Source organism: Falco punctatus, assembly GCF_963210335.1.
Source record: "Falco punctatus genome assembly, chromosome: 4".
NCBI classification, from domain to species: Eukaryota; Metazoa; Chordata; class Aves; order Falconiformes; family Falconidae; genus Falco; species Falco punctatus.
Genome location: NC_137583.1, coordinates 44,368,563 through 44,389,094, shown reverse-complemented (window position 1 = coordinate 44,389,094; position 20,532 = coordinate 44,368,563). Strand labels below are relative to the sequence as shown.

Below are 20,532 nucleotides of genomic sequence, written 5' to 3'. Positions count from 1 at the left end.
CTCCCCACCCAAGCCAAGGCAGCTCTGGCACCCACCAGCCCCCACTGACCCCCTGCCATCACCCTGTGCAGCGGGTGCTCCTTGCCCAGCCAACCCCCAGTGCCGGCAGCGCCAAATCCCCCCACCCACCCCCGGCTGCAGACACCGTGCCGTGGCTCATCGCAAGGAACAATTTTAATACAACATAAAACTTCCCAAAGGTAAGAACAGAGCTGGGCGCTGGGCAGGAAGACATGGTCCCCTTGGCTTTTAAGACATTTTCCATTAAAAAAACCCGTTTCCCGCCATATTCACACCACCAGTGCACGGCTGAGCCCCCCTTCCCACTGTGCTGGTGGTCAAGGGGTGCCCGGTGTCCCCCCCAAACCTTCCCAAGACCTTAATACAGACGGTGGAGGAAGAAGCAAAAGAAATGTCGAGCAGCTCCAGCTGCTCATTTTTTGGGGTTAAGTGGCCCCGGTTTCACGGTGGGAGAAGCAAAATACGGAGCCTGGCACAAACTGCACACGCACAACATCATCTAACATGCAGCCAAAAAATCTGCCGGCTGCTTCGGGGTAGGAAACGCACCCGGTGGTGGTGGCACGATGATGCCCGATGGCAGGGGGGGTCGGCAAACCGGGGACGGTCCCCCCATCACCGGCATGGTGCTCAATGCACCAGGGTGGGAAAGAGCAGCAGGGGGAAAAAGCCGGTACATGCATTATCAAATGGAAATATTTATATCATAGAAAACAGTAGAAATAAAGGGGAAACGCTGGGTCGAGCTGTAGTTTGTTAGATAAAAAGCGAGGGGGGGAAAGGAGGGGGAGAAATTTCCAAATTACAAATGGAGAAGCAGCACAGGCGCTTGCTGAGTCAGGGGTTTTTTTTGGAAAAAAAAAAAACAAAACCCAAAAAACTGGCTTTTTATGGATGTCTGTCTGCACCGACCAACGACCACCACAGGGTGTGGTGCCAGGAGAAATGCAAAGAGCAAAAACCGACCCTAAAAATCCTGTTAATACTTGTATCCATTGCTGACCCCATGGGGAGGTCTCTGCTTTTCCCACCTGGAAGGGCTGATGGAGCCAAGTGGCTCCAAAAGGCTCCAAAAAAAAATATTAAAAGCTTTACTTCTGCTGCACGCTTATAAAATGACTCATATGCAAATAAAATCACCCCTATGCATCCCAGCTTGGACCGCCAGCATTCGGGGGATGTTGCTGTAGGTTTGGGCTTTTTGGTTTAACTTTTTTTAAAAAAAATATTAGAATTATCACCCCAACAGGGGTTTCTTAGGAGATTTGGGGTGTTTCCAGCTAAAACTGAAGTTAAAAAGGGGAAAAAAACAAGTGGGTCTTTGCAAGGTTGGAAAACAGTGTGTCATCTGCCTGGGAGATAGATGCATGGAAAAGCCCGGGACCCCCCGGGGCCAGGTGGGACCCTGCGACAGTCCTGCACTGCCCATTTAGCTTATAAAAAGTAATAAATTAATTAATGAATATTTGCATCAAGTCCTTTCTATACACAGAGGCTGGGGCCCTGCTGGGGAAATGCCACCGCCGGAAGAGCTCCTGCGTCTCTATAAAAATATGAGCATCTTTCAGGGAGTACAAAAAGCCTTCGGGGGAGGTGAAGTGCCGGGGCACAGCCAACCCGGCCAGCGCTGACATCCAAAATGGCTCCGGGGACGTGTCTCTCATGGATATGCCGCGTGGAATGGGTTTTTCAGGGAGGTGGGATTCCATGGGGAGCCAGAACTATCCCCAGATGCTGGCATGGGGCTCAGGTGTGCTCAGCCCCACTCCATGTGCTGCCGCGGGGTACAGAGAGCTGAGGACCCCCCGGCTCCTGGCCCCATGCTGGCAGCACCGGCAGCACCCGTGGCAGCTGCCAAGGGCCAGTTGCTCCAGTTGCTCCCTCCCCGCAGTTCCAGTGCTGCTGGGAGCCACGGTCCCGATGCTTGCATCCATCCCACCGTGGGGCAGGGGTGCTGCCAGCCGGCTGCTCGGCGCTGCTGACGGGGTAGGAGCCCTGGCATTCCCACTCGGCCACCACCGGCTCCTGCTCGTCGCTCTCGGAGCCCTGCACCGCGATCTGCGGCACGGGGCTGGGCTTGGGCTTTGGCTCTGTGCTGCCCACGCCACCACACTGGAGAGCCGTGCCCTGCCCGGCTTCGCTCTTGCTGCCATCTTCGCTTGCCGGCACTGGCTCCGGCTCATCGAAACTCACTTCTTGAACTGCTTCTTGCTTCTTGAAGGAGTCCCGGCGCTCGGAGAGGTTCAAGCGCCGCATGACCACCACCTCCTGGTCCCGGTCGTGCCTTTCCCCCAGGCGGGAGGCAGCAGGGTGGTAACCATGCTCCCCGGGGTATAGCGGCGCTTCGCCCTCCCCAGTGGCCTCCCCATCTGCCGCAGGCATCTCCATCCCCAGCTTGCGGCCACCGCTTTTCTTCTCCGCCAGGATGGTGACGATCTTCTCGGCTGACTGGACGCGTTTGAGGAGGGGGGAGCGGGGGCAGTCGGCGCTGCGGGGTCGTGAGCTCTGCCGGACGATGGTTGGGGGGGACAGGGTCTTGCCCTGGAAGGAATGGGGGGGTTTGGGGTACCCGGGGAGCGGAGATGGGGAACGTTGGGGAGAAGGTGGGCGCTGGGCAGAGGAAGGGGTACAGGCGAGGGGTGAGGGGGGGATACTGCTGGTGGATTTGCGACGTCCCACTTTGTAGCGTTGCCCACCCAGTTTGGGTGCCAGCCCGTGCAGGGAGCTGGGGCGCACGTGGCCAGCAGGTGATGTTGGGGTACTGGAGGCGGGAGAGGTGCTCTGCGGGGACACAGCATCTGCCGTACAAAGAGAAAGAGGTCACCGCAAGGGATGGAAGGACACGTGGCATCCCCACCCTGCCAGGAGCAAATATCCCCCCTTGCCACGGGTTGCGGTACCTGGGGGCAGGTCAGGCGCGGGGCTGCGGCAGGGTGTCGCAGGACCCGGGGACAGGCTGTGCGTGGGGGACTCAGGAAGGCTCTCGCTGGAGGACAGTGAGTGATGGAGACCAGAGGAGAAGCTGCGGCTGGTGTGCAGGACTGATGACTGCTTGGAGATCTTCTTGAAAAGGGATTTCCTCCTGGGAGGGGGACACACAAAAGTGGTGGGGAAGCGAAAACCCTTGGTTTCTCCTTGAAGCTGGTGGCCCAAAGTCCGTCGAACCAGGGCTGGCAGGACTGGACCCTGCTGGACATGCTGGTATGGCAGAGCCAGAGCATCCCTGCAGGTGTGGCACACAGCAGGACAAATGCCATTTTATCCCACTCCAGTTCCACTCACCTGTCCTGGCCATCCCTCTTCCTGCTCTTCTTACTCCTCCGTGCCATCCTCGTCTTGGAGCTGTTTTTCCGAGCGGGGCCGATTTTAATGGAGGTGTTCTCCAGCGCGGTGGTCCGCAGGGCCACTTTATTGCCGCTCTGGGGGACAGAAAACAAATCGCTGCAGCGTGCTGGATCCAAGCACCGGATCCAAACCGGCTCCTGCCTCAGCTGCCGGTGGACATGATGCCAGGGAGCTGCTGGATTGACGCAGCGGTTCCAGGCGAGCTGAGCAGCTCCCATCACCCACCTTCAGCAGCAGCTCCACGACATCCCGGTGAACCAAACCCAGCACTGACTCGCCGTTCACATGTGTGATGAGATCACCCGCTCTCAGCCCCGCTTCCTGCGCAGGGCTCCCCTCTTCCACGCTCTGCAATCCAAAGACCAAGATTTTAATCCGATGCAAATGTCAGTTTCCTCCCGGGGTTTTCCCATTGGGAAACAGTGTCTGGCACTGCTGGTGCCTCCCCACGCGGAGCCCAGGCCACGTACCCAGACCATATGGTGGACAGTATAGACGTCGCTGTCCCCCATGTAGACGCGGATGGCTCGCAGGGTGAAACCGTACTTTTTGCCCGAGCTGTGGATGATGATGGGGGGCCGCAGGCTGGTGATGGTGAGGGATGAATCTCGGCTCGGGGAGGAGTCACGGGAAGAGGGGTTGGATGAGAGGGAGTGGGGGGAGATGGGGCTCATCAGGGCGCTGCCGCTGAAGTCATCTGCAAATGGGAGAAGCCAGCTCAGCCTGGGAAAACCATGCGGCAACCACCACCCGGCAGGATAAACCGTGCGGTGCACGGACCTGATGTGATGATGAGGGACAGAGCTGAGACGGAGGCAGATTTGGGGACACGGCTGCCAGGCGAGGCTCTCTGCCTGTCTGGCACATCCTTCCTGCCGCTCAGCCGATGGCTCCCGCCCGGCTCCAGACCCCGGGGAGTCGAGTTTTTGGTGCCGGTGCTGTTGCTCCGGAGGCGGATACGGTTCAGGCTGACAAGATCGGCTGTGCAGCGGGGAGGAGGGAAAGTTTGGGGACATGGAGAAGCCACCTCATGCCATACAGACCTCAGAGCATCCTGCACTGGCAGAGCCAGCCCCAGAGCATCCTGCACTGGTGTCTGCAGCCTACGCACCAGATAATGCCAACGGCTTCACCACACTGCCGGTCCCTGCGTCAGGGTCTCCCAGCACAAATTTGGGTCTCTCTGGCTTGGAGGACACCACACAAGGGCTTTCATCCTCTGAGGAGAAGGCAAACTTGGGCATGGTGTCCAGGCTGTAGGTGCTGGGCAGCGCGGCGGGGCTGCGGCTTCGCTCGTGCCAGGAGGTGTATGGTGTGGAGCTGCAGGATGTCCAGGAGCGGAGCCTGTGCCGGGACAGCAGGAAAGCTCAGGATAATCAAAGATGGGCCAGGAGGATGGCATCAAGCCACTGCAGCATCCCAGAACACATCCCACTGATGCCTCTAAAAACCCTTGGTACTGGCACAAAACCTTGATGTTGGTACATGCTCTCACTGCCAGCACAAACCCTCAATGTTGGCACAAACCCTCAATGCTGGTACAAACCCTCGGTGCCGACAAAACCTCTCAGCACTGCCACAAACCCTTGACGCCCACACAAACCCTCAATGGTGGCACAAACCCTTGGTGCTGCCACAAACCCTCAATGCCCACACAAACCTTTGATGCCCACACAAACCCTTGATGCCCACACAAACCTTCAATGCCCACACAAACCCTCGATGGTGGCACAGACCCTTGGTGCCCACACAAACCCTCCACACTGGCACAAATCCTCAGTGCCGGCACAAGCCCACATCAGCATCGCATCCCCCACCTCACCACGCACCGGGGCTCTGTGCCCACCAGCCGGCTCCTGTCCTCATCTCCTGAGTGCCTGTCCCATCGCTCCTCCTTGTCCTCACTGTGACTGCGGTCGGAGGATGAGATGCTGAGGTTGGAGTTAGCTGCCAGGAATTCGGAGCTGCTGTACACCTGAGGAGGAGACGAGCTGTCAGCAAGGAGCAGAAATTCGGGAATCCAGATGGTCCAGCATCAGCCAAGACACTGACACTTGGCACAACTGTGCCAGCCGCAGTGCCAAAGCCTCTCCTTTCAGATGCTGGAGGAGGGATTGGAGCACCTTGCTGAAGCGATGAGAGCAGGAGGAGAACTGTCCGATCTCCACAGATGATTCCTCATCATTGGTTTCTTCATCCTCCGAATCCAAGTGGCGGTACCTCTCAGAGCGAGCTGGAAGCAAGAGCCAGAGCAGGCAGGGCTGTCACCCTGCCTACAACACACCGTGTCCTGCCCACCCGTGTGGTCCTGGGGGGACCTGCACCCGTGGGGAGCTGTCCTGCTCCCAAATCCCAGGGGAGTTTTGGGGTGAGAAAGTGTGGCTTTTGGTAAGGCTGAATGGTTTGGAAACGGGATGGCATCTGTTTTGTGGCTTTGGTTGTAAAGTGACCAGCTTCACCCAGGAGATTTTCATCTCCCAGAGGAGCATCTGAACTGCAGCTGGGATAACGGATTGGCAAAGCAGGGGAAAGGGGATGGATCTGGCCTCACTGTCAAAGTAGCTGGTGTCATCCTCTGACTCCAGCTGGGGGATGAACTCGGCCTTCTGCCGCAGCAGCCCGTTCCAGTCCAGGTGAAGGAAGAAGGAATGGTGCTTCACCTCGTGTGCCCCCCCTGCCAGGTAGAGAAACACACATCAGAGGATGGGGCAGGTTCCAGGATGCTCCTGCTCCCATCCCAAACAGCACAGTCTCTCCTCCATGCAGACCTAACAGCTTAAACCAGGATGGACCGGAGCCCTGTGCAGCTTTCCTGGGGTGAACCCTGAGCAGGGGACCTCCTCCGAGCATCCTCAGAGCGGCAGGATGTGCTTTGGTTTCAGCACCACACAAGCTTGATCTGATTTGGGGTGCTTGGTCACCCCCCCCCCCCGAGTGTTGCGTGGGGGCTGCTGTACGTACCAGTGCCCAAGCGCTCGAGGGGACACTGTCTCAGCAACCGCATGATCAGGTCCTGGGCATCCATGGGCAGAGCCTCGTCCCCTTCCGGCCACATAATTTCATCTGCAAGGGAAAAGGAAAAAGTTTGGAGTGGCTGGAAGAGTTTGGACACAATGGGGGCTGCGATGACACGAGGTCGCAGGAGAAGTCACTTCTGGGCAAGAGGAAGGTTCCCCAGGAGTGCAGCAGATGAAAGCATCCTCCCAAACTGGGAAATCAAAGCTCGAGGAGCCTCCTCGCTGTTCAACTGAGCATGAGATGAAGGAACACAGCTCTCCACGTACTAAGGACAAGTGAATCAAGCAAAGTTGCCAGCGACACTCACCACTGATGACCTGCCCAAAGAGCTCCTCAGGGGTGTCTCCAAAGAAGGGGACGCAGCCCACCAGGAACTCATAGAGGATGATGCCCATGGCCCACCAGTCAACAGGCTTCCCATAGCCCTGTATGAGAATGACTTCTGGGGCGATGTACTCCGGAGTGCCACACACCTACGTGGGAAGAAGTGGCTGACACCTCTGCAATGAACTTTGCAACAAGTCCCGAGGCTATCCTGGTGTCCAGGGATGGCAGATCCACCAGGCGGGGCAGGACCTTGTACCTGCTTGTCCATGAACTCCCGAGTGTCCTTCTCCATATGCCCTTCATAGAGGTTGGTGGTCATGTTCATCAAGCCGATCTTTGACAGACCGAAGTCTGTCAGCTTTATGTGGCCCATGGAGGTGATAAGCAAACTGCAAGAAAAGATAGATGGCCCACAACGATGCCGTTTGCTTCTGGGGAGACCTGAGCAGGACCAGCCAGACCCCAGGACCTCTAGTCTTGGTGCAATGGCACAGAACCAGGTCTTTGGGCACCAAAACCCATGACCTCATTCTGCCTTATCCTCTTGCTTGGATCGGTCCCTTCCCTTCCCCATCCAAACCGAGCCCCATCCTTGCTCAGACCTGACCCACATCCTCACTTGTCAGGTTTGAGGTCCCGGTGGACGATGCCATAGTTGTGGAGATACTCCAGCGCAAGAACGGTCTCGGCAAAGTACATCTTCGCCATGTCGACGGGCAGAGGGCCCATGTTCTTCAGCAATGTGGCACAATCCCCCCCTGTGGGGACATGGGTCCTGAGCATGAGGGGCTCAGGGAGGTCTGTGGGCAGGGCTATGCTGCCTCTCCTGCCAAGCAGGCTCCCAACCAGACACTCCCATCCCTCCTTGGAGCAGTGTTGATGCCCCAGCATGGGGCACAAACGCTCTCCTAGGTGAGTATAGCCACCACCTTCATCAAGGTGAGACTCAGCATCACAAAAGCATCTCCTCATGCTTCCCTGTGCTCCCTGGAGCAAAGCAGGGTAGATGTCCAGGTGGTGTCCCCAGTGGTCACACTGACATCCTCCCCTCCTCGCTGCACCATCCAGCCCTGAATCCCATCCTCACCTTCCACATACTCCATCACCATGCAGAGATGTCGCTTCGTCTCGAAGGAGCAGAACATGCTGACCACAAAGGGGTTCTCCGCGAAGGTGAGGATGTCCCTCTCCACAAACACCTGCTGGATCTGGTTCCTCAGGATGAGGTTCTGCTTGTTGATTTTCTTCAAGGCGAAGCGCTGCCGTGTCTCCCTGTGCCTCACCAGGTACACGGCCCTAGGAGACAGCCAGACAGCTGGACCTCAGAACACGTCCTCCAGCCACCAGCAATGTGGGGCTCGGGCAGGGAGCACTTTGGAGGTGTTTACAGGTGGAGACAAGTGCCAGGAACTTCCCAACTCACCCATAAGCCCCATTACTGATTAGCTTGATGGTCTCAAAGTCCCCCTCACAGGGCTTCCTCCGAGGAACGGTGGCTGAAGGCTGGCTCTGAAGAAGTCACAGAAGGTTTTTAATGTTTCCCGGCATGCCAGCGCTCTGAGTGCAGGCACAAACGCACCAAGCATCATCACATATCACCTCCAAGTGCTCCTTGCTGGCAGAAGCCAACCCTCCCTCAGCCAAAAACCCCAAACCAGAAGACCAAGATGCTCTGCAGATCAAGAGCCCACTCTGAGCTGTGTCTACTCAAGCAGCCAGATGAGAGGCTGTGAGATATTACACCTGAACACAGCAGTCACCCTTGGGGACAACCCAGATTAATGTCTCCCAGCCTGAGACAGCAGAGGAGGTTGGTGTGGGGTGAGGCAGGATGAAGCTGGAGGCAGCAGCCGGATCATGCAGGTGCGATGGTGCTCACCTCACTGGCATCATCGTTCTCTGGTGTGATGGTGTTCCCGCTGTCGAAGTGATCCAGCTGGACCATTTCTGCAGAAAACAAGGATGGTTTTCCCCTTCCTCATGCTCAGCCCCCACCAAAAGAACTCCCCACCAACCACTGTGCTTCCAGACTTGCAGATCCCACAGGGATTTAGCCACACACTTTGCTCGAGCTATCGTATGGAGAAATTCAGGTCATGACGTTAAGAGGTTCAGAACGAGTTTAAACACTTACATAATTCTTTTTTCCATAGTCATTCCTGTGTTCTTTGGGGATTACAGTTCCCCACCCCACCCCCAGGCCACGGCTTCCTATGGATTAAGCGTTCTTGAGCTTAATCTGCTTTGCCGAATGTGTCGGGAGCAATAACGGAGGATGTGGGACAGGCCTGGAGACTGGGACACCTTCCTGGTCCTGCTGTGACCTTCCTCATGACACCAGCTCAGCCCTACTGGTCCCCCAGCCACCTCCCAGTGCTCGTTCCCACTCGCCAGTGGCCAAACTGGGAGTCTGCATCCTGCTGCAGACCTCAGGGCCACCACCCCAAATGCTCCCCTACCCTCCAGTGGGTCCTTGACAAGCCCCAGTTGGCTGATGATGTATCGGGGAATATCGGTTTTAATTCCCTGGCCAACTTTGGCGTGTCCCTCTGCAGCTTCCAGGAGATGGTAAAATTCCTCCGGGTCAAATTCCTGGATGGGAAAAACCAAGCACAAGTTGAGAAGTGAGACTTTGCAGGGTTAAACTTTTCCTCTAAGCCTTGCAGGTGACACCTGTAATCGGGACGGGCTCTGGATGCTTCCAGGAGAAAGTCAAACACTCTGCTCCTGTTTCTAGCATCGCTCCCCCTGTAAAGTGTTGATGGGGGAAAAAAGTAGCACCATGAGCTGGCCTTGGAGGGGAAACCAAGGAGAGCACACCAGCAGCACGCTTCACCACCACCCCCTCTTCCAGCTGCAGGAACCACAGCACAAAGGCCAGTGCTTTATAAATTCAGTGCAACAGCTAAAACCACCCTGAAAATGGAAGAGAAACCTGGCCAAGAGTTTCACATCTCCCTACTCTGCTAGGAAAACCCAGCTTCTCCTCTCTGAGAAAAGGCTTCAGCGCTAGGAATGGTCTTGGCTCCTTGCTACAGCGTGGCCAGGATAGCGAGGAGCAGCAGCTCCCACAGGAGACCAGGCAAGGTGGTGAGAAGATGCCTTGACTTTCATGGTCTGTGGCCAGCCAGAGAGGACTGTGGGCATGGGCCCTGAAAGACAAGACCCATCAAGAGTTGCCAATGCCTTACCAGGCACTCCAGAAGGCGAGCCGGACGGGAGATGATGATCAGCAGCTTCCTCACCAGCTGGTCGATGAACTTCACCTCCTCACTCTCCGAACGCTCCTGAGCCTACCGGAGAGGAGACAGAAGCCAGGCATCTACTGGTGGCCTCAGGAGATGGCACTGGGCAGGGAACTGCCCCGTACTCACATCTCGGAGCATCTTTTCCAGTTTCTCCTGCAGCTCCATGAAGTAGCGGGAGGTGATGAGAGCTCCCTGGGATTTGGCCAGGCAGTCGCGGGCCAATTCAATGATTTGGTGGTGGATGAAGCCCAGCACCCCATCTGCCAGTGGCAGAGTGCTGCTCGGAGAGAAGTTTGTGATGGTGTCCTGCAGACGCTCTTCCATTTGGGCCGTGGCCTGCAAGGCAGAAGGGATGGTGATGCCCAGGAACATGCATCCCCATGCCATGCGTTGGGTTTGGCCAGCCAGGATCTCATGCTACCACCTCCTGCAGCTCCAACATCTACGTGTACATCATGGCCCCACCTGGGACATAGCTTCCAGTAGACTGGAAAAGCTCCACCAAAGTCTCCAGAGACCTCTGCCTGCATGTGTGATGAGGCAGACCCACAGGTCCCTGCCTCCCCAGTCCATTACCATGTCTACAGCATCCTCAACACCCCCTGGTATCTACCCATGCATTCTATAATCCAGCATGGAGAAGAGGTTGTTCTGGAGAAGATGCTGTCAGGATGCCATGGAGGAACTACCGCGCTCGTCCCCTCCAGTCCCAGCAGTTACCTTGGGGAACCTCTCCTTGTAGACATGGTTCATCATCACAACCTCATTATCAAACGTTCCACTCGTCCGTCCAGGGCTGCGGAGGGAGGAAACCAGCTGCGTTAGGAGGTCCAACTCATCTACATCTATGCAGATAGCAAATACCCCTGGAGAACAATTTGTTCCCTCCTCCTAACTCCCAATCCCAAGCGGTTAAAGCTCAACCAAGCGCAGCCATCAGCCTCGGGCCAGCACTTCCAGCAGCATCCCTCCCACTGTGCATGGATCTGGAGGTCCCTAATACCTTGTCCAGGGAAGGTTAACCTCCCGTAAACCCAGGTCTCCAAACTCAACCCCACGAAAATCCAGAGCTGAGAGGGGCTGGCACACCAGCCACTTGGCTTCAAAGGGCAAGCTCATAATTTCCTTCCTCTGGATCCAACCATTTCTTGCCATCGTTGCCCTTTTTGCAGCTCACCAGCCAAAAAAAAAACCACAACACCCCAACTAAACCCCACGGCGGATGCAGGAAGCTTCATCAATCCAGGCTTCTCTCTTGTCCTCGTCCAGCATCGCCCCTCTCAGGCCCCTGCCTGGTGATCCCATTATATGAAGCAAGTCGCAGGAGCAGCCAACAGCTCATTAACCACTATATAATAAATGTGGTGATTAAAACCAGACCCAAGCCACTCGCTGCCAGCCCTAGCCCAGCCTTTGCCATGCCATGCTGACCACAGAGCTGACATCTCCTTGGTGAACACCACCTACAAAACCCTGTCAGACAATTAATCTGATTTTAATGAAGTTTCAGCAACATGCAGGGCTAGGGCTCTGCCTCTGGTATAAAGAAGGTTGGGAGTTTATTCAGAGGGAAAAGAGGATTTAACTGAAACATCCCCTGTGAAAAGCACAAGCTTCTGGTGCTGGACAAGTGGAAACGTGACCAGCACCTTGTGCAGGACAGGGTCTTGGAGCAGCAACGTGGAGCTTGGCAGGTCCATGGGGTCAGTTCGCACAGTGCCACAGCCACTGGCAGGATGCTCTCTCCAAATTCTCCTCTCTCCAGCCCACAAAAGCCCATCCACCTGTGCTCCTTGCTTTTTGCAGAGTCAAAGGCCAGGCTGATACTCATCCCCAGCAAACACAGGTGGGTGATGTTCCTTGACCCAAGCCCAGAAATGGGATTTTTAACCTTTTAATGGCAGGTCAGGCCAGTGGCCTCCCAGCCGTGCCCTGCAAGGACGGCCACTGCTTGGGCTTCTGCTCGGTGGTCCCCTTCTCTCCACCAAAACCTTTGAGACAATTGAGCAAGAAGCTGCAAACCAAGTATTTTGGAACAAATCCCACTTTCTCCAGCTTCAGCCCCAGGAAACCTCACTCTCAGGTGTGGTCTGCTGCCAGGAGATCAATGCCACATCCCAACAGTCGAGAAGACGCTGAGGACCAGACCCTAATGCCCAAAATCACAGAGCTTAGGATGACAGAGTCAAAGACCCATGGCACAGTTTGGGTTGGAAGGGACCTTCATAGGTCATCGAGTCCAACCCCCCTGCAATAATCAGGGACCTCTTCAGCTTAATTGGGTTGCTCAGAGCCCTGCCCAACCTGACCTTGAATATTTCCAGGGATGAGGCATCTACAACCTCAAGCCATAGCTCCTGCACACCCCTGCAAAAGGAAAATCCGTACGGGGGTCAGCACCTGGGGATGGGCTCAGCAGGTGCAGGACATCCCAGGAACAACTCATGAGAGGGCAGAGGATGCGCTGGATGCGCCAGCAGCCGGTGCATCATCCCGCTAGCACCATGGGTGCTCCCCACAGTGGGTGCCGTACCTGAGGCTCCGGGATCGTGGGCGCAGGCAGGGCGAGTGCCGCCCCTCCTCATCCGTGACGCTCTCCGTACTGCGGAAATGCTTAGAAAGGAAATGCAGCTCGTCAGGGGTGGGCTGGTACGGCAGCTGGTGCAGGCGCTCCTGGGAGGATGAAGACGACTGGAAAGAAAGAGAGATGCAGGGGATCAGGAGACAGATCCAGGCTTCCCAGCAGCGGGGAGGAAACCAGCAAGCCCACAAGGAAAATATTCCTCAGAGTCTCTGAGGAGGCTGGAAATGCTGATGGGCAGCAGGCTCTGTACTTGGTAACATGAAATACAGGCAGCAAGGCCAGCCTGAGGCGGTTTGCACTGCCTGCTCCCATCCCAAACCCTCGTGCTCTCCTACTCCATCTGACTCCACTAAGCCCCATCCCTTGCACCTGCAGCATCCCAGGCAGCTGCAGCCTGGCCGTTCCCTGATCCACGGGATGCTCAACCCATGATATGCATGGGTGCTGCAACGCCCAGGGATGCTGTAAGCTGTCAGCCGAGCTCTATGGCTTTCTTAAAAGGCCATTTGGAAAGCACAACACAGCTGAAGCTCCTCCGGGAACAGAGGGGCCGCCTAGGAACTGATGCCACAGGGCTTGGGGGACACTTCAACAAAATCAAGGGGTTTGGGTTCTTCTTGCCTGCTGCCATGAGAAAGCAAACGTTACCGAGACAGTGGAGCTGGGGGTGTTGGTCCCATAGCCAGAGGAGGGGAGCGAAGCCAGTGACCACCTTCTGCCATCAGCCCTGCGAGTGCAAACATGCCGATCAGAGACAGGAAAAAACCCAATAGCTAAATGCAAATAAGTAACATCAGAGTGATAAGGATGGGGACAAGGACACAGGTTTGACTTGAATAATAAAGCCCCAAAACCTCTTTTTGGAATGGACTTAAGTTGGGTGTAATAAGAGGGGTTGACAGGTGAGGGGGACTGTTCTGCAACCCCAGCATGCCTGGGGACAGTGACAGCAAGCAGGGTCCCCGCCAAGGGACAGCACTGGGGCTCGCTGAGGCAGCAAATCTGTTTCAGACGGAAGAAAGAAAACCCCAGGAGAAGCTGATTTTTAATTAGAGCAAAATTCAGCTTTCTGGGACTTTGTTCTTTGATAAATGAGGATTCCTAAAGACCCATCTCAAGACAGCAGGCGCCGCAGAGCAGAGCCCGGTTATAAACAGGAAGGCAAGTGCTCATACGTAGGCGAATGCTTCCTCTTGGAGACGTTTCTAATGGACAGGGCAACCTCCAGGTCAAGACAGGCCCTTCACCTCCCACCGCTGCTTCCCAGGCAGGGCCAAGGACGGCAGGAGCTGGCAGGGTGCCGGATCTGGCACCACCGCCTGTCCTCACTGCCAGCCGGCTTGCAAACCCCCAGCCCCACAGTCTGGCTTTCAAGTGTGAAAATCATCCGTAAGCCTCCAGCTTTTTTCCATGTGATGATCAATGGGTTAAAATCAGCCATCTGCCCCCATGTGTGTCATTAATTAATTAGTTTAAAAGGATTTTGGCATCTGGGTTTGGAGCAAGATGGGCTGGGGAGAGGATACAGCAAGATCTGCCTCCGCAGGGACCTGGCCGAGCACCCGGCCCTGGACATCTGCTGAGCAAACGCTGGGAGCGCTCAGAGTGGGGCTGAGCTTGTGGCTGGGGATGATGTGATGGGAACAAGGATATTTCTGCTCCTGGAGCTGCAGAGAGACCAGTCCCAGAGCAAAATTTCCTGCCCAGACATGCATGCAGAGGGGGATGCTGATGCGAAGCAGCCCCAGCCCGGCCCTGGTACTCGCCTGTCAGTCCGAGGAGCATGGCTGGGGTGGTGGGAGGCACCGGCCACGGCAGAGCAAACACCAGGAAGAAAAAAAGCCAAAAAAAAAAAAATAATCAAAGCAAATCACTTGAGATTAACAGCACTGTCCCAGCTGGTGAATTATATTAGTGAATATTAATGGTCTGGGAGGGGGGCTGGGAGCTCACCTGCGAGCAAAGGGGAAGTTGATGGAGGTGCTGGCGGAGAAGTTGCGTGGGCTGTCCAAGGGGCTGCTCCCAGCTGTGGGGAGAAAGCGGGAAAAGTCACCCTGATACCCACCCCAGTGCAATGCCCAGGGTGCCACGAGCAGCTACTCCAGGGGGAAGAGGAGACAAATCACTTCCCAAGTTATTTCCTCCTGGAAAAGGCACCTGCAGGTGGAAGCCAGCCCACTGCTGCTGACAAGGTTCTGCAGAAGCAGAAGGGTTCCCCACCGCCCCTCCAAAATATTTGGGTAATTTTGGGAGATGCTCAACCCACCCCCTTGGACATCCCTTACCTGTCGGCACGGAGAGTGGGGAGAGTGGCCGCGAGAGGGTCGGAGAGGGGGTGCCCACCACTAAGCTCTTCCTATTGCTGCTTCGGCAGCTAGGGAAGAAAAAGAGAGGGAATTAATTTGGGGAAGTAAAGGATGGGCAGGGCTGGATGGGCCTGAGCATGTAGGTCCGCTTGTACGTGATGCCCTGTGCCAGGGGACGTGGCTGCTGTCACCCCATCGATTATGGATCTCTGGCCACAGGGAAGATCTGTCCCTGGTTCAGTGCTGCCGGAGACGGGCCGACGGGGTTATTTTTAACGATGAACTGTCTCGTTGAGGTCCCACTTCTGGTTTTGGCTCGCTGGGGAGGGCAGAGGGAGGCAGCCCCTTGGGCAACAGGCCAAGGGCAGGAATAGCAAAAGGGATGTAAAAGGAGGAAGGGATGGAAATGCCAAGCGGCTGCAGCCAGACCTGCTCCATCACATAGAAAATGCGACACACATACCCCCCCGCCCCAGTCCCTATAAACCACCCTATGCTTGGGGGTTCCCGTGTCACAGCAGAGAGGACAGCTGGTCCCCAACCCCCTGAGACTTTGCGGTGTTGCTGGGCACTTGTGATGCTCCAGCAGAGATGCAGCTTGGTTCAGCAGGAGGAATCCACATGCACTGGCACCAGCTGAAAAGCAGCAGCAAGGCCATACTGATAGCAATGGCATCTCAACACCCCGAACACCCCAAAACTCCCACCCTAGTACCCCATCCCAGCACCCCACAGAGCTCCTCTGAAACAACCAAAAGGCCACATCCCTTGGCGCCAGGTCTCTGTAACACCGTCTCCATTCCCACCCTCCCAGCTCACAAGATTTCAATCCTTCTTGCAGGAATTTCATTTCTCCTTTCCTTGCAGCCCTTCTCCACACCCTGAGACCAAGGCTGTCTTGCAAGCATTGCACAGCCTCAAAAAGCTCACCTGCAGCCCCCTCCCACTGCACGCAGCCCATTTCAAGCCCATTTGAAATACAACGGGCACATTTACGTTCTCTTTCACTCGCCAAGAGCAAACTGCAGCTATCCACAGCACAGAGCAGAAGTTCAAGTGTGAGAACAACCTTCCCCTTCCTCTAGCTGTGCTTCCCCAGCTGCAAAATCTGCAAAAGTGTTGCTGAATTTCTCTGCCAAGTTGGGAACAGGAACCCACATGGATGCCACTAATTAAAGGGCATGGTTTCACATCATGCGGTGGCCAGATACACCCGCAAAATCAGATACACCAGCGCAAAGGGATTCTCCCCAGATCCCAAAACCAGAAACCAGCTGCAGATACATATCTGGGGTGAAGAGGATGGTGTTTTGCAACACTCCGTTCCTCCAGAAGGATGTCCATGGCACTGATGCACGGCCAATGCTGGCAATGTGTGGTCAGGGCTTCACACACAATGCCCAGCACCCCAGCACCTGGCATCTGCCCCACTGTGGGGCTTCTCCTGCTCCCACCCTAAAACCAGAAGCCCTAACTCTTCTGCTAGATACTGAAGGTCCTGACCAAGCTGGCAACCGGGGAGGCTGCTTCCAACCCCCCAACCCCCCCCTCTGCCAGATGCACCCTCCCTGTATCCAGGGTGAGGGGTCCCTGGGTGCCCCCCTGGGACATGCACCCCCTGAGCCACCCGGAGCTGCAGTGGCTTCGGAGGTCTCGGAGCCTCCTGCTCAGCGCTGGAGCTGAGCCACGATGCTGGGGTGGGGGTGGGGGGAAGGCAAAAACCTCCCCCCCCCAGCCACTCACCCCTTCCTGTCCCTGCCTGGCCCCTCCGTTTGCTTTTCAGGCTTGAACACAGGCTTGAACACGAATTGCAGCGCCTACAGCTGCAAACTCAGCCCAGCACCCATGCCTGGAGCAAGAGCAAACCACAGCCTCTTGCTGCTGCCGGCTGTGCATGCCGGATGGGAAACTGAGGCACTGCACACAAACCCACCCGCCACTGAGGCGGCACAGGCAGGGCTTGGCTGACCAGGAGGGCTGCAGAGAGGTTTGGCATCACTTCACCGTTCGGTCCTGCCGTGGGGAACAGGGTGCATGTGCATCTGTGTCTGGCTGGGGCTCAGGGGGGACATCCCAGGGGACGAGGGGCTCGCTCCTGCTTGCTCAGTTTCGTTTTGGAAGTGAAAACAAACCTTTAATGAAGCAAGTTCCAGTAATGGTGACACAGAGGGAGGCCGACGTTTCCTGTTTCCGTGCGCTCCACCCTCGGCTCCAGCTCCGCAACCATCTTGCACCACTTTAACCCCCCTTCGCCTGACGCATCATCTACAGCTGGTTCCCATCCTTCACGGCATGGAAACCTCGGGCTAGAAACAAGCCTCAGGGTACAGGTGAGCTGCTGAGCCCTGAAGGCAGGAGCTAGGGCTGCTGCCCTCTCTGCCTCCATCACCTAATTTGAGCATTTGGTATCAAAAATGGAGTGTTAAATTGCTGGCAGCATCTCTTGTGTGGCTCACGCTGAGGCTGCCTCGGCCCTGGCGCTGCCATTGCCATCCAGCACTTATTTCGAAGGATGCAGAAAGTGTGTGACAGCCGATGTGACCCCAAAGCCTGGAGTAAAATAATGTGTCACCCGTCCCGAGGCTGCCTGTGAGGAGGAACCGGCACCTCCCACCACCCACCAGCACCCAGCCTCTGCACGGCACGGCCAGGATGTCCACAGGCAGGAGACAGAGCAAAATCCGGCAGCTTCCTGCAGGCTGCCTCCTTGGAGCTGTGGGAAGGGCAGAATCCAGCTGGGCAGCACAACACCGACATTTCAAATGGCTCCGCCAGGATCTGGACAAGCAGCGCCGGGTGGGGAGTCAGCACTGTGCAATGCCGAGGGTCACACTAAATGTCCCAGCCACAGACAGGGCCATCACTGGGACGTGAATTCACAGAGGGATAGCAGCATCCCACTCCTCTCCCACAGAATCCGACCCCTAAAACTTCCCAGCACAGTAGGGCATTGCGCGTCAGATGTCAGCCCGGTGCTCCATGTGGAAAGCCAATGGTTTGGGGCAAAGGGGGTGCAGGGCGGTGGGAGCAGCGTGGCTGTGGTGGCAGGGTCAGGCTGGTAAGGGAGCCGGGTGCAGGCTCAAAGGGCAAGCAAGTGGCTGCGCTCCCGGCTGCGTGACTCAGAGCCTGAGGCGGTGCTCCCAGCTCCCTTCTTCCCATGTCTGTGGGTATTTGTCCTCCATATCCCCCAAATGGGCACAGGGTACTGAGGCGCCTGGAGGTTTGGGGAAGTGCCATGGATAGCCACATCCTGGAACAATCAGTTTCCAGTGGGATAAGTTTGTGTTTAACATCGAAACCTGCTGAACCAAGCAGCTGCATCCCAAGTTTCTCCATGACATTTCTCCTCCATGGCTTGTGACGGCACTGAACTTGGCTGCCTCCAGGGATGGAGGATGGGATGGGGGAGGCTGGGGAGGCTGCGATGGGGGAGGCTAGGGACCGAAGTCTGGATGGTAAAATGCAACACGCTGCCTGGCACAGGCCACACACAACCCCACCACATCTTCTCAACCCCACCAGGCACCCGGCATCGCTCTGTGGAGCCGCTCTGGCCCCTCATCCCACCCCAGCCGAAAGCCTGGCACTGCGGATGCTCTTATTTACCACCCCCCGCAACCAGCACCAAGCAATGTGCTGGGCACCTCCCAAGCGCAAAATCCCAAATCCTTGCAGGGAATTGTGGGGAAACAAGCTGCATAGACACTTATTTCTTTGCACTACAAGAAACCAGCCTAAAAGAACTGCCCCGCACCATGGGATGCATCCCTGCACGTCCCCATGCTGCAGTTTCCCATCAGTGGGTAGGAAATGGTACCTGTCACATCTGCCGGCACGTTTTTCTGCGGTGTGCAAGGTGTGAGCAGCCACAGGCAGCATCCACGGAGAAGAAAAGCCCCATCAGCCATCAAACCACCAGCCCTCCTGCCCTGCGCCGGCCATCTCAGCCTCCCGCCACGGGAAATTAGGATTCCTCAAACCTCTTAATCCCACTAAAAAACATCATATGCTTTCTGCCCACTGCAAAATAGGCCAGACTGTTTCTCGCTGTGGATTCTAGGAATACTGATGAAAGAAGAGCAAATCCTCTGCCCTTCATGAGAATTATGGCCTCATCATGCTCAGCTGGAGACAGATGACTGCCTAGATCATCTTTCCAATTACACATCTCCCCCAGGGCTCCCCCGGCTCAGCCACCCCAGGCTGGCAAACCCCATCCAGCACCTTCTCTTATTTATTAAAAGTCCCCTGGGCCCGTCCTCGTGCGCTGGCAGGAGCAATTCCCACAGACCAGGTGAAGCAGGCACCTTCCCGGGATGGGCTCAGTGCTGGATGGATTCGTTTGCTAAGCAACCGTGTGTCGCTTTGTGCCAGCCCACAGGAATATTCAAAGACATTCACAATGGGAATATCTCCCCGCTGCCTCCGCACTGTCTTAAACACCTTTATTATATAAAGTCATGGAAGGGGTTTATGCCTCAGCTGGCTGTGGCACCCCAAAACTGCTGGATGGATGTGCCAGCCTCTGCTACCCGCATCCGGGGGGCTCAGCAGGTGCTCAGCACACCCCTCTCAGGGCTGCCAGTGCTGCCTGTCCCCCTCCTCAGGGACACGTCCCACCTACCTGCCTGGGTAAAGCCTGACGTTGCAGCTGGAGACCTGGGGTAGCCCACCCAGCACCCCATTTACGCAGCAGACCCCCACGCTGTCCCAGCCGTGCTGCTGAAGAGTGTGTGAGCCTTTTGCCTCCTCGCTTTGCCCCCCAGCCCATGGCTGGCTGCAAGGGACTGGCCCCATCCCACCCACCCCAAGCCCCCTGGGGACCTTCACCCTGGCTCAGGACACGCACCACATGGGACATGTCCCATCAGTGTGGTGCCCACCTTGGTGCAGGGGCTCACAGGGGTGTTCCCCCCTCCTTGTGCATGCAAGACACCCTCCCCCCCCAACATGCACCCTGCTGCAGAGCCCCAACCCACACACACTCCCAGGAATGGCACACAGCACCCCAAAACGTGCATCCCCTAATGCCCCGGGACCCTAAAAGCTGCACCCCCCATGGCAGTGGGCTCCCAACCAATGCAGCCCCACCTCTGGCAACCCCAGCTCTGAGGATGCACCCTCAGTGCACAGCACCCCACAAAAAGATGTACCTATGGTGCACAGCACCCCCCCAAACCACACAGCTCGGTGTGCAACCCCCAGTGCACAGACCCCCCCAAACCCATGCACTGTGGTGTGCACCCCAGTGCAAAGACACCCCCAAACCATGCACTTCAGTGCACAACCCCCCATGCATGATGTTCCCACCCTAACCCAAGCACTCCCCCGGTGCAAAGCCCCCCCCCCCCCCCAACCCATGCACACCAGTGCACAGTGCCCCCAGACCCATGCACTCCAGAGTGTCGCCCGGGGGCAACTTTCCCCCCCCTCCCCGCACACTGGTGCACAGCCCCCCCAAACCACACACCACTTCCCCCCAGCTATGCGCACCAGCGCACAGCCCCCCCCAACCCACACACCCTCCAGTGCCCCCCGCCGGTGCAAAGACACCCCCCCAACCCAAGTACCCCAGGGTGCCCCCCAGGTGCAACCTCCCCTGCCCAGCCATGCACACGGGCGCATAGCCCCCACGAACCACGCACCCCAGGGTGCCCCCCCGGTGCAAAGACCCCTCCCAGCC

General features: G+C 56.8%; 1 protein-coding gene across 8 annotated transcripts in view; it reads right to left on the bottom strand.

The window, feature by feature from the left end:
- Positions 1 to 156: 156 nt before the first annotated feature.
- Positions 157 to 20,532, bottom strand: part of MAST3 (microtubule associated serine/threonine kinase 3) — a gene marked incomplete at its 5' end in the record, with an annotated part of 29,062 nt that continues 8,686 nt past the window's right edge. For 7 of the 8 annotated variants that reach the window (XM_080386886.1, XM_080386887.1, XM_080386885.1 and 4 more), the window contains 26 exons: positions 157 to 2,819; positions 2,922 to 3,103; positions 3,304 to 3,440; positions 3,592 to 3,714; positions 3,837 to 4,063; positions 4,147 to 4,347; positions 4,478 to 4,710; positions 5,196 to 5,341; positions 5,490 to 5,599; positions 5,918 to 6,040; positions 6,328 to 6,429; positions 6,692 to 6,857; positions 6,968 to 7,100; positions 7,331 to 7,469; positions 7,799 to 8,007; positions 8,135 to 8,220; positions 8,591 to 8,658; positions 9,171 to 9,303; positions 9,903 to 10,004; positions 10,086 to 10,295; positions 10,680 to 10,755; positions 12,493 to 12,650; positions 13,192 to 13,270; positions 14,310 to 14,330; positions 14,497 to 14,569; positions 14,829 to 14,917. In XM_080386886.1, coding sequence (XP_080243012.1) covers positions 1,768 to 2,819; positions 2,922 to 3,103; positions 3,304 to 3,440; positions 3,592 to 3,714; positions 3,837 to 4,063; positions 4,147 to 4,347; positions 4,478 to 4,710; positions 5,196 to 5,341; positions 5,490 to 5,599; positions 5,918 to 6,040; positions 6,328 to 6,429; positions 6,692 to 6,857; positions 6,968 to 7,100; positions 7,331 to 7,469; positions 7,799 to 8,007; positions 8,135 to 8,220; positions 8,591 to 8,658; positions 9,171 to 9,303; positions 9,903 to 10,004; positions 10,086 to 10,295; positions 10,680 to 10,755; positions 12,493 to 12,650; positions 13,192 to 13,270; positions 14,310 to 14,330; positions 14,497 to 14,569; positions 14,829 to 14,917 — 4,378 coding nt within the window. In that variant the 3' untranslated portion in view covers positions 157 to 1,767. Of the gene's footprint in view, positions 2,820 to 2,921; positions 3,104 to 3,303; positions 3,441 to 3,591; positions 3,715 to 3,836; positions 4,064 to 4,146; positions 4,348 to 4,477; positions 4,711 to 5,195; positions 5,342 to 5,489; positions 5,600 to 5,917; positions 6,041 to 6,327; positions 6,430 to 6,691; positions 6,858 to 6,967; positions 7,101 to 7,330; positions 7,470 to 7,798; positions 8,008 to 8,134; positions 8,221 to 8,590; positions 8,659 to 9,170; positions 9,304 to 9,902; positions 10,005 to 10,085; positions 10,296 to 10,679; positions 10,756 to 12,492; positions 12,651 to 13,191; positions 13,271 to 14,309; positions 14,331 to 14,496; positions 14,570 to 14,828; positions 14,918 to 18,666; positions 20,015 to 20,532 lie in introns of those variants that run through there. The other variant, XM_080386892.1, reaches the window with a different exon arrangement.